The sequence below is a fragment of the Cryptomeria japonica genome, chromosome 11 (assembly GCF_030272615.1).
Source record: "Cryptomeria japonica chromosome 11, Sugi_1.0, whole genome shotgun sequence".
Classification (NCBI taxonomy): domain Eukaryota; kingdom Viridiplantae; phylum Streptophyta; class Pinopsida; order Cupressales; family Cupressaceae; genus Cryptomeria; species Cryptomeria japonica.
In genome coordinates this window covers 365,627,300-365,641,480 of record NC_081415.1, presented here as the reverse complement: position 1 = coordinate 365,641,480, position 14,181 = coordinate 365,627,300, and the positions used below count along the sequence as shown (strand labels likewise).

The window sequence follows — 14,181 nt, the reverse complement described above, 5'->3', positions numbered from 1 at the left end:
AGAAAGTTGGCTTTAGAATACAAGAGTAACAGGAGTTAGCTTCTTGTTTCTTAGGATTTCCGCTGTGAATCAGAGACTATAGGACCCAGTTAATCTTGCTGTAGAGGTTGAACTTGCCACTTAACATGACAAGGTGCTGGGTTGGAGATATCTGCTTCATTGGCTTTATGTGTGATAATCAACATCTTGAGATAAACACATTATACAATTTTGGTGAATACATCTCCAGGGAGCTTCATAATGAATTGGTTGAATACAAAAGGATGAGTTCTCCAAAGAAGTTCAAGGGGTACTCACTTGTCTTTCTCTTTTGCATGTTGGAGGAGTGGCCGGAATCTTTGAGGATTAAGCAACTTCCCTTGAGCACTCGAATGGAGAAATTAAGCGAGTGTAGTTATGGACAGTCTACATGGATAGGCACAATGAGTTTGCTTCTAATAGGGTTTAAGAATATTGTTTTGTGACCCCATTGCTGGAGAAGCTTGTAGGCTTAGATTAGATTGACCAATGATGTGATGAATTTCATCAAGCCAGTCTAAATGATGGCTTAGGAAACATGGGAGCACAATTAGAAGACTAGTTCTTCCATCATGGATACACCATAATCAAAATGTATGGAGTGTCTCTTCCTACATACTGCCTTGGGCAGTAACTCCTAGAGTTGCTATAATGGAAGCAATTAAACAAATATTACTAGCAGATGAGTGATTTTAAGTGCCGTTGCAGAGAAGCATTCAATGAAGCTTCAAATCCATTGATGAATTGTCTATGAAGCCAACATCTTGGAGAGTTTATGATTGTGAGGGCTTTGTTGATCAAAAATGTCCTAGGGATGTCAAAGGTACAACATTGTTCTGATAAATCTGAGGACTTACCTGGTCAGCAAAAATTAAATCCCAAGTGTAGAAGAGCATTTAGTATTTTCTAGAGTAAAATTGAAAAAATGAGTAAACTCTTGGACAATGCTTATATTTTATGCAGTAATGCCTAAGGAACTTGGAAAGGAGCAGATGCTTGGAGGAGGAGGGAGAGATGAAGGTGAAGGTGATTTTGGGCCTGCCATAATTGTATTTTTCCAAATTGTTGGAGGTCATCTAGATTCATAGTTTGTATAGAGTCAATTGCTGAGAAGTACCACAGAGGAGTATGCATTAAGTATGACCAAGGATCCTACTTCCATTGTAGATTATCCTATTAGTGAGGTGACTGGGGAGGTGTAGGACTGCAGGAGCAGGAATTTGAGTTAATAATGCTTGGTACTCAAGGGGAGAAATTTTGAATGAACTGAAGAAGAATACCCAATAGAAATTAAATTTCCTTTACCTTGGAAGTGATAATGACAATGTAAGTCTAGAAGAATGACCATGGTTAAAGCTAGTGGATGTTTATTGCTTCCTGGTTGGGACATTGTTCATGCCATGGTGTTGGAAACCATGATGAGGGAGGAATGTACTGAAGCCTTTTTCAAGGATCAAGTTGAAGCAGCCAAGTTCCATTCTTGATCTGCATTTGACCCAGATATACACACTTTGCCTATATGTGCAGTGGTTCTGTCCCATAACGAACCACTGATAGCATGCATCCCCCAGGAAATTGCTAGGCAATTTATCATCAAGAGAGTAGGGGATGTATTGACAGTTAAATCTGCTTGGATGGTAGTGCACACTACCCAGTTCAGCCGAGCAACCACACAGAAGTTGGCGGATGACAATTAGAAGTTAAAAGAAGAAAATAGGAAGCTGGAAAGTGAGTGACTTAATCTTAGAGTATTGCATTATAAACTAAAAGAAGAATTACAAGATCCAGTGCAGAATAATAAAAGTTATGTGGTGTGAAGTAATACAGATGATCATTGTGAATCTGGGGACAATTAGCCCAATTCAACAGACTCAGTCATTGTGAATCTGGGGACAGTTACAACTCTCTCACGGACTCTACATCCACCTGTTGGCTCACCCAAGGATAAAAACTACCTTGCCTTCCATACTAAACCACAACACCACTTGGACTAGAAAAGTTGCCAAATCAACTTAGAATGGCAAACTCAAATCCAGTAATTTTGACACATGGACAAGTCTAAGACTTAATCCATTTAGTCTTGCACTCCTAACTGTAATCCAAGATAGCACATGTCCTTACACTTGGTCTAAGTATCTAAGTAGTCTAGACTCCAAATTCAAACTCAAACTTAGATAGAGATTTTTACGACACACCAAGCTAAACAATCCCTTACATCCTCCCCCTGCCTATTCAGGTGACACCCTCGACACTGATACGTAAGGCATGGAGCATAGATGGAGCATTCATGTAAAATGCAAAGTAATATACCAATACACTGAGGCACGAAGTATGCCCAGAAGACATGTAAGGCTTGAAGCAATACACAAATATATGTAGGGTACAAAGCACATATAAGAAAGGCACTCATGGAGTGGACATGCTGAAGACACATCAGTCATGAAGCAACACTATAAAGACACAAGGCATACATGCTGAAAAACATATTAGACATGAAGCAATCACATGAATATATGTAGTATATATAGAAAGAATACATGAAGCATACATTAGGAAGATGCATGATGTAATCCTACTGAAAACATGACAGCATTAAGCAATCTCATAAGCATTCATACAAAGCATACATATACAATGGAGCAATCAGGTTGAAGACACATCAGGCATATAGTAAACACGTAATCATAAATCAACAATTTCATATGCAAATATCGTAATATAACTTGTGATGCCATTAAAACCATGCCTAAACCCTAACCAATCTGACCCCATTCCCAAAAGAGGGCTTGGCTGCATAGGGCACTTGACACCACCTCTTTAATGTAGCCCAGATTACCGGACTCAGTCTATTCACCCTTGGGGTCTGCAGCCCAGATTTCAGGAGTCTTCTTTCACCCTTGGGGCTTTCTATTGGATAGTTTTACTCTGCCCTTCCCTATCAGCACTCATCTCCATTGGGGAATAGAAGGATTAGAATAGATTTATGACTTAGGACAAAATTATGGCAATATCACTTTGTACTATCGATCTATATTATGACTGTCATACATATTGCAGTCTATATTAATATTACTATTAAATTTTGTATAAGAATATTATCAGGCTGCATATATTAAGCATACATATTAAGCACATCCCCATGCATACCACCAAAAACAAGGGTGTTACTGCTTGTAACTTAATAGTTAATAACAGTTCTGATCTGATCAATGGTGATCTCCCTAGATGCTTTTGTTTCCTTCCCTTTATATTTCTCAATGTGAGGGAGAGATCACACCTCTTCATCATGTATGTCCTTTGGCAAGAGACACACCCCTTCACCATTAGCAATTTAGCACCCTTTGAAAGAGTGCAACTCTTCATTCTTCCTGCCCTTTTGACCATTCATTAACTTTAATAAAATTTTAATTATATATTTAATTATATTCTTTTATATTTTAATTTTTTTTTTTTTAAGTTTATTCTTTTGTATTTTAATTGTATTATTATTATTATTTATTATTAAATTATATTTCAAAATAGGGACATTAGAGTCCCACCCTTCCCAAATTTGCTTGACCTCAGGCAATGTCGATTTTAATTTTCTCAAACTAAGTCACCCGCCAATATGAATCAAAAACACAGAGCATACACATGGAAAGCATGAAGCATACACACGGATATAGGCTAAGTTACCGGTTCGGGTTCGGATTCGGGTACGGATTCACGGATTCGGCAAAAACATAAAATTCTTGGGTACAGGTACGGGTTCGTCCGTATATATATATATATATATATATATATATATATATATATATACAATCCATACAAAAATAAAATATACAATGTGACTTTCCATACATAAATGATAAATGATAAATCCATAATTGCCAATGCCAATAAATATTCATATATCGCAAATGTAATCAGTAAACTAATAACTAAAGTCTAATATCATATTCATAATTTGCAAAAAAGATAATATTCAAGTTTCAAGTCTTTTTTAAAAAGTCATAAAGGGGCGAATTAGAGTTTTATTATTAAAAAACTATTTTAAAAAGTCTTTTTTTATTGTTTTTTGAGACCCGTGGGCCCCGTTTTGGGGAACCCATGGGCCTAGGTTCACGCGGGTCCTCCTGGGTTCACTCGGGTCCTCCTGGGTTCGACCTGGGTTCCACCCGGGCCACCTGGGAGGGACCCGGGAGGAACCCAGGGAGAACCAGGACCGGGCAAGAACTAGGACCCGGACCCAGGCCAAAAGGGGAAGAATCGGTATCTTAGGATATATGCAAACACGAAGCATACACATATTGTTAGATTTCTTCTTATTGACTAGAATGATTCATTGATTCGTCTTTACCCTACAGGATGGCAGGATCATAGCTCTGATACTGTAATGTCCCCTTTTTGGAGGCAGGCTACTGTTCTGATGATATTTGTACTCAATTCTGATTTCCTGTGAGTATAGACTTACGTCTCTCCTTTGATCCTCTTTAATGACTATATGCAACCTGATTTGGTACCCACAAGACTGATTCTTAAACGGTACAGTCAATAATGGATGTGAATAAGAAAATAACCAATCGAATTTCCCCCCCCCCTTGGAATGATATTCCAGTCTCCTTTAATATATCATGATGGGGTGCGATCTGGGTTGCAACTCTTCTTAACACAGCTCATCCTCTTACCAATCATACCTCTTCGTAAATGGATTACTATTGTTTCAATTTCAAATGACATCGCATCCTTTGATAAAACTCTTAACAACGATTATCATTTAATTAGTGTCTTAATGATAATTCACTCAACATACTAGTAACTAAACCAGTAATCATTTTAATTTTTCAATGTCTTTCCCCGGGTAACAATTGCTGATTGCATATGATCACGCCCAGTAAGGGAGTTGTGTTCAGCTTCTATAGTCATGGTAATACTAATATTTGATTCATACTAATGCTATGCGCTTTACTTAAGCCTTTGTTTCGTGTGATGAATGTTTGATTCCCATCTGTGGCAATCTCCAGTAGCTTAGTCGCCACGATAGGTAATGATAATTGTTGAATCCTTACTCCTCGATCTTTGTTACTATTGATGCTCAACAATATCGACTACTTCTCTAATCTTAGCCACGCCATGTATGCAATCGCTGATGTGTCAAGGATGTTGACCAGATCACTGCCTTAGCCAATCGCTGTTGTGACTTCTCGATGGTGATATTATAGTTGCAGCAATTATACTTGAAGTGAAGGAGAATATACCTATATGGAAGCTTTAGAAATTAATTCATTATGCTTATAATATAATATTAATTTAACTTTAGTTGAATACTTCAAGAATATTATTAGTAATAAATATTAATAAATATTAATTAAAATATAATATTTAATAAATAAATAAATTTCAAATAATCATTCGTTGGTAATTATTATATCAATTAATAATAATAATAATTTGTATACATATAACGATCAAGGAGGGGACATGACAATGTTATTGCGTACTATTTCAAGTTTTTCTTCTACCCTTCATTCAAAACATATGCAAAGGTTATACTTAGCCTAAACATGTGATTTTAGAGGTTGGTTATTGATGACAACTAATGAGACCTCATACTCAATAAATGCAAAGTTCTACAATGGTGGAGGCACCATAATTTTCTTCATTTTTTCCATTCGTATATTTATGGTGTAAAAATATGGTGCCACACGCCTAATCTTCAAAATCTTGTCATTTGCATTTTATCTCAGCTTTGTAGTGCTTATAATTGTGAACACAATTGAGGTGTTTTTTAGGTCATTCACACAAAGAAATGCAATAGGTTGACTCAAAAATACTCGATTGACCTTGTCTATGTGCAAGACAACCTTTGGTTGCACAAAAAGAAGATACAAGATACACATCACGTCCCTGAACTTGATGACATTGAGCCATATTTGGATTAGATTATTGACAACATCAATGTAGATCCATTGTTTGCTAATGATGGCAACTGAATGGCAAGCAAATGTGGCAGCTTATGAGAAGACAAAAAGCAAGGTCAGTGAGCCATCAACTATGTCATCAACCCATGGATGAGGCCCTTGTTAAGGATACTGCAGCTGTTAAATTTATGGATCAGAACTAAAATTATCTTGTTCTATGTATTACTGATTAAAATATAAATCTGACTATCTTCCTTTTTTATGGCACGTGAGAGGAGCATTTATTTTTCTATATACTATCTCACAAATGCCACTCAATATAAGTATATAAAAAATGAGACACGGTAAAGCAATGCCTTGATCAGTCATGACCGATCAAGACATTACTTGATCGTGCCCTTTTGTTTATACTAACAAATGCATGTTTCACCATAAATGCCAATCGGTGTGGGTTAGTATTATAACCAAAGTCTATCGGTATTTGCTCAATGCTAACAGCCGATAGTTATCGGTGTGTTAGCCTTGACAACCAATAACTATCGGTGTAGACTAACACACCGATAACTATCGGTGACCTTTATATTGCCACCCGATATATCGTATGCATCCCGATATAATAATATGCAGCCCGATATAATAATATGCAACCCGATATATATATATTAATCGGCGTTATCATTATTTATGTTAATTGATATACATTTAAATGCAAGATTTATTAGATCGATTAACATGAGCAAAATACATAGTGTGATTTATCAAAAGGTTGTTTATATGCAAATGAAGAATGGCTATCAAGGATGAATTAATTGCTTGAAGGTTTTTGTTTTTTATCATAGTTATCGATATGATAAATGATTGAATGAGAGACTTCATTTATCTCTCATTCAATCATTTATCTTACCGAAGCTATCATGCATTAACACTCCCTCTTAGCTAGGTAAGATAAAAGGTATTGGGAGCAATATTCATAAATCGTATGATGCTTATCTTGGGACCATAGTTTCAAGATGAGAATTGCCTCTGTCGGCGATTCTATTCACAAACTCTTGAGTGGATTGCCTCTGTCAACGATTCTATCCATAAGCTCTTGTGTGGATTGCCTCAGTCGGTGATTCTATCCACAAGCTCATGTAGATTGCCTCAATCGACGATTCTATCCATGAGCTCTCACGTGGATTGCCTCAGTCGGCGATTCTATCCATAAGCTCTTGTGTGGATTGCCTCAGTCGGTGATTCTATCCACAAGCTCTTACGTGGATTGCCTCAGTCGGCGATTCTATCCATGAGCTCTTGTGTGGATTGCCTCAATCGGCGATTCTATCCATGAGCTCTTGTGTGGATTACCTCTGTCTGTGATTCTATCCACAAGCTCTTACGTGGATTGCCTCAGTCGGCGATTCTAGCCACAATCTTGAGTTATTGTAAGATCGTCACCTTCCAATAACCTCAAAAATACAAGTGGAAATCATTTGGAAGTCGTCACTTCCTTATGATTTACACAGGGCCCATAAAATAATTAATATTTACAATTTTTACCTCAGAAGTGCTCAATCTTTATTAGTAAGCTCCCTCTCAATCACAAGGTATCTTGAGTTTCTTCTAGACAACATATTTTTCTGAACATACGTCTGAATTTCTGACTTTAGCAAGGGACGCTTGTAGTTTATGTTTGAGAGGACAACTTTTTGCAATGTGGCCATATTCGTCACATATGAAACATTGTACTTTAGAGGAGTCTCTAGGCTTCTTGAATGATCGATTACCATATGTCTTTTTGTCCTTTTTCCTTTTCAAACTAGAGACTAGAACTTGAACATCTTCATCAACGGGTTTCATGATTCCTCTTGATATTAGGTTACACTCTTCTTGAATGCAGTCAGCTTTTAGTCTATCAAATTTGGGAACTTTGGATCGAGCACTAACTCCTTGTCTAAAGTTTTCCCATGAGATAGGGAGCCCATTTAGAGTTATCATAGTTAGTTCCTTATTATCATAAATGTGACCAATTGATGAGAGTTGGTTCCTTAATTCTGTTATCCTCATAAAATATGAAGTGATAGTCTCTTCTTTACTCATTTTAATATTAGAAAGTTGATTTTTAAGTGTGAGGATTATGCTCGTGTTGTTAATCTCAAACATGTCTTTCAAGGCTTTGAACATGTCATATGCAGAATCTAACCTTGTAATGATAGGTAGTAGATGACTCTTTACTCCATCTACTAATAACTCCATTGCTTTAATATTGTTCTTTTCCCACTGACTCTGTTCGTCTTTTCCATCAGGTTTAGAAGGATTCTCTATTATTGTGTTTAACTCATTCTTCCTTAGTACCAACATCATTCGTAGTTTCCATGAATCATAGTTTGAGGCACCTTCAAGTCTGTCTTCGAATCTGATTCCATTCGTCATTTTCAAATACAAACTTTCAAGGAGATATCAATCTGATCTTAATCGCATCTTCCTTCAGGCGGTTAGGCTTTATAGAAGGAAACCTGGCTCTGATACCACGTTAAATTTATAGATCAGAATTAAAATTATCTTGTTCTATGTATTACTAATTAAAATATAAATCTGACTATCTTCCTTTTTTATGGCACGTGAGAGGAGCATTTATTTTTCTATATACTATCTCACAAATGCCACTCAATATAAGTATATAACAACACGGTCAAGCAATGCCCTGATCGGTCATGACCGATCAAGACATTACTTGATCGTGCCCTTTTGTTTATACTAACAAATGCATGTTTCACCGTAAATGCCAATCGGTGTGGGTTAGTATTATAACCAAAGTCTATCGGTATTTGCTCAATGCTAACAGCCGATAGTTATTGGTGTGTTAGCCTTGACAACCGATAACTATCGGTGTAGACTAACACACCGATAACTATCGGTGACCTTTATATTGCCACCCGATATATCGTATGCATCCCGATATAATAATATGCAGCCCGATATAATAATATGCAACCCGATATATATATATTAATCGGTGTTATCATTATTTATGTTAATCGATATACATTTAAATGCAAGATTTATTAGATCGATTAACATGAGCAAAATACATAGTGTGGTTTATCAAAAGGTTGTTTATATGCAAATGTAAAATGGCTATCAAGGATGACTTAATTGCTTGAAGGTTTTTTTTTTATCATAGTTATCGATATGATAAATGATTGAATGAGAGACTTCAACTTCATTTATCTCTCATTCAATCATCTATCTTACCAAAGCTATCATGCATTAACAGCAGCTATAAAAATCCACTTCTGCAACACACACAACAGCAATAGGCTTTTTTGAGCTTTAGTCATGCCAGAAATTTATAAATAATTAGTTTATTGATATTGAAACTTGAAGTTCATTTGTATTCAGAGGTTGAACTCCTTTTTTAGTCTATGATATTAGTAAACTCTAATTTTGATTTATATGAGAAGGAAATTGATAAAATGTTCCAAAATTCCGTAGTATGTGTCTTGGAAGAATATTTTTAGATTTTTTGTATTTTTATTTATTTGATATATTTGACAAGCTTTTGCCTAAGTTTTTGTTGATTCCTAAGCTTTTTTAAATTTTGGGCCAACCAAGTAATTGTCAAGTCCAAGTTTTTCAACTATGATTAGGCCCATGCTTATATTAGAAGATCAAAATAATTCTACAAAAGAGAACACTGAGTTTTGGCAGGTAATCTGATGCCTGACAGTACCTAGAAAATGATTGACTGTTGTAAATTACCATATGCCTATTTTCAACAAAGAAATGGATAGGCTGAAATAGACCCAGTTACTCAGTAATTATAGACCTCATATAACTCCTTGCTGCATGTTTTCTGGAAAATATCAAGTAACAAAACCAATTTGTGTTATATGACTAACAGATGACATGTATTCAAATTATTCAACCAGCATAGTACATCCTTTAACCATCCAGCATTCATAACATGCATTAAACCAATGTTTTTGCCAATATTGCAAGCAAAATAATGAGGTCAGATGAATTGCTGCATTAAATTATATGCATCAACTTCAAAAGTAAACCGAAACATCAAAGAAACTTACAGAAGAGAGTGCTGAAGATAAGGGAGAGGAATCCAAGACAAGAATAGAGAACCAGAAGTTTGCACCAATGTGGAAATATTGGGAACAAACAGCAGGCTACAGTTATAACAGGCACAAGGAATGAAAGAATGGTCTGCCAAAGTGGTCTTCGCTTTTCGAATGTCCAAGCAAAGAAGCTGTCATTTTCGGAGAATTCTTGTTCCTGTAAATCATATATATGTAATCAAATGAGCTGAGCATAAAGTTCACGAAACACTAGAAAATAAGATTTGTAGACAATTATGCAATAAGAGTTGCTATTTTTTAGAGAAGACCATGTCAAACCTCTCACCAGATAATGTAAGCTATATCTTAGAACCGTAGATTCGCATTTTTCTTAAATTTCTGATAAACAAACATAATATTTGGCAAGCCATATATTAAGTTCCCAAAGTCATGTCTGGAAAATAGATAAATAAATAAGATTTTATGCAAATACATTAATGGTGGCTTTGTGACCTATTACTGAGATGTTTTTCTTTGCTAGAAGTGGATTTCTAAACTCAAGCTATCTTGAAGTGCCTTTTTCTTTCACCCTAGTCGCCACACAACAATTGCTGAAAAATTTACTTGTTAAAATGACAACATTGCCATGAAAAGAAATGCATGCTTACAACACTAAAAAACAACCACTAGTGCTGTCCACGCTACTGATTTTACTGATTTTAATAGAACCTATGTTCCATCTTGCTGCCAAGCAACCCCACTTACTCTTCCTTAGTATACAAAACGAGTGGATGCAAGTCCCAAATGTTGGAGATTTACACCCTTGTTACAAACGACCAATAGACTAGGATTAAAGAAACTTAATAATCATGAACTGAAAATAGTCAACAGTATTTGCAAAAGCTATCTAACAATGTACATAGGAGTAAGTGGATTGTGGAAAAGTATGCATCCACAAGACTTCACAAGACTCGAAGATTCACATGGGAAACTCTTTCAAAGAAAACCCCACCACCCAAAAACTTTCACAGTTATATTAATTAGAATCAAGGATTCCACACAGCAAGGTCTTTAACGGTCTCAATCTACAACATGCTTGCTTTGCAATTGCTCTAATCTTTCACACCAACAATGTTCAATCCAATACAAACCTATTAGCCTATACAACAATCCAACCATGGTGCCTTCACACGAGATGATACATATGGATGTGCACATAAGAATTCAAAACATCTAACTGTCCAACCAACATATGGAATATCCAGAGTCAGGCAACCATATTCCGGCCATATTATGACATTAGTATACAGCACATATCACCAAATATGATGTCTCCTTGTGGATAATCACCTTGAATATGTAGTTGCGGCCACACACTGTGAATCAACACTAACATCCTTAACACTGTCATTGAATTCGTATTTTCCATGTATAGCCACCACTACTAGGTCCACACCTGGAATAGCACATACAAACATAGAATCACTTTTAACCACTTGCGATGTCTTGTGTCATCTCCTAAAGAATTGACTTGCTCTTAGATTGTGTTGCATGAACTCAAGCTCTACTGCAAATGCTTGTGAATCATCTCTCACGCTTCTAGCAAACACTATTTTTTACTTGCTGTTGTGAGTTCTTCTCCAAGTGACTTGCAGACCTCATCACAACACAACCACATATAAACCAACATGCACACTGTATCACAATACCAGAAACTCGCTGCATCTTTACGCATTGCATTTTGCAGACAAATTCTTCCTAAAAGGAATTCTCTATAGATGAATATCACCCAAGCCCCAACACCAACCATCAATGAAAGAAATGTGAAGGCTCAAATTGACCGGTTACCTTGCACAATTTCATTTTTTTATCCCTCCTTGGCCTCCAACTAGACCTGCTCACCCATGTTGACTTAAAAATCCTCCGTTTTTGCTCTACAAGTAGAATTAGCATCTTGAATAAAACTAGATACACAAGAAATGCATACAAAGAAAGGCAACTCACCCCTTTCTACTTTGCAAATCATGTAAATGTTCTATCAATAATCAAATGACATCAATCGTAGTGAATATTTATGTGAAAATTGTTTTCTCCTTAATCCTAGTGTTTTGGTACACACTTGTCCACCCCTTTTCCTAGTGACTTCTTTCCTTTGCCATTTTTTAGGTGAAGTTTTGGATGGAGTCTCCAACACTTGCCATCCCAATGCCATTTGATCTTGCAAAAAGAGATATCATTGTGAAATTTGCACATATTGAAATCAATCTAATTCTTACCTACCTTGTATGTGTCTCACTCAAGGTCCAAGCAATTACTTATACAATTCAGATGTACTCATCTAAAATTTTCTCCCAAAAGTAATCACAGCAATAACTTAGCCACGTGTTTTAGCTAAACAATGCAACAATTTTTCTATAAAAAAGGCTTAAAATTGCAAAACTCACCAAAAAAAATCGAGTAAACTCATTTAAAGTTTTATATATAAAATGGATCATGATTATTTTGCAGTCTTTTCAAATGCAAACCAAGAACCCTATATTGCTGATGATTAGAGATAGTAGAGGACTGTAATATCCCAATAATTTTTTTATTTTTTTTTTAACAATAAGAGTTACAAGCAAACACCACAACCCGTTAAGGTTAGAGAAATAATCCAAACTGCTGAAAGGGAACCCTTCCACCTTTTGTTCACCGAGAGCCCAATCTGGGAGGGTGAGAGCATACGGTGTTCCGGGGATCGTTAGCACCAAAAATCAAACTGAAATTACAATGCCTGGGCGGCAAGCCAGCCCCTTCTACTTATCCAACAGGATAGAAACCAAACTCTTGGCGGTAAACCAGCCAAGGGAAAATGACAAGAAACTGAAATTCAATCACTCTACCGCATATTTCAGCGGAAGGACATTACATTAAGCTATCACCCTACCGCATATTTCAGCGGGAGGACAATTGCATTAAACTTATCACTCGACCACTTATTCAGTGGGAGGACTGAGTACATAAACTGAATTCAAAGCAAGAAGGCGGCTAAGCCAGCCTCTTCCACTTATGCAGTGGGAATTACAAATAAGGACAGCAAGAATGATTGGTCAGTACTACTGAAACAACCTTACAAAATAGAGATAAGATGAGAAGAGTGATGCAGATTATAATATTACGAACAATGAATTTCTGCTACATCCAAACTGCAGGCTGGAATTACAAATCAGCAACCTATGGAAATGCTAGAATGCTCATAACTCCCTCATTTTACATCCGAATCTACTCAAACCAGTCCCAAACCCATCATATAACATGTGCAATGACAACCAATTAAAGCCACCCCCCAAACAACCCCTTATTTAATTTGCACGCATCCCAATGCAATATCTGAAACCCACGCCATACCTAGGAATTTCAATTTGATCTAGGAAGTTCAAAGCTTAATTAAAATTGCTATAAACTCACAAAATGTATCACCATTGCTGGGAAGGAGGATAGAGCTGATACCCATAACCGTCAGTCGCTCCAGCAGAGAGGTGTGATTGAAAATGTGCTTCAGCCACAAGCAAAACAGCAAGTCTCCAGCATCATTTCAACACCAAAAATGTCTAAGCAAACTCTGAGAATGTAGAGAATACAATGCACAGCTAGGTACTATATTTCAAGTACGAAACCGGGTAGCACTAGGGAGACGCACTCCGAAGCCTCAAGTTCTGTCGCCAATTCGGCAGCATAACATTATAATTTTTCAAGATGATGCAAATGGGAGCCCAAGTCTCATATTTATAACTTCACACACCTCAAACCCAAATGCAAATTCTTTCAAATTCAACGCCTTTCATTTGCATTTCATTCCACTACATGTGGACCCCAAGTGTGGCGCCATTTCCCACAAGTCAAACTCCACACCCAAGGCATGGACCCACGTTACACTTTGGTAAATATTAGAGATAAGCCATAAAAATAATATATCTCTCAAATATTTCGACATCTCTTTAATAAACATGAAATTCGCCAAAAACTTAGGAAAAATATAGAGATTAATCCCAAATTCAATAATCAGTAGCAATTAAACAGATTAATTAAATATTAAACCTTAGGATAAGGAAATAATATTTAATTATATCACATATGACTCCCGTATTGATTATTATCAAGACTAGGATGAAACTAAGCCAGGACGACCACAGAACTGTTGCAGAATCAAAACCCTGTCCACTGCCAAAAATAGA

At 36.4% G+C, this 14,181-nt stretch overlaps 1 protein-coding gene across 1 annotated transcript in view; it reads right to left on the bottom strand.

Moving 5' to 3' along the window:
- LOC131049220 (uncharacterized) overlaps nt 1-14,181 on the bottom strand; it is a 79,635-nt gene that overhangs the window by 25,415 nt on the left and 40,039 nt on the right. Inside the window, exon 3 of the mRNA XM_057983263.2 lies at nt 9,983-10,184. Within this exon, the coding sequence (XP_057839246.1) occupies nt 9,983-10,184 (202 nt within the window). The remainder of the gene's footprint in view (nt 1-9,982; nt 10,185-14,181) is intronic.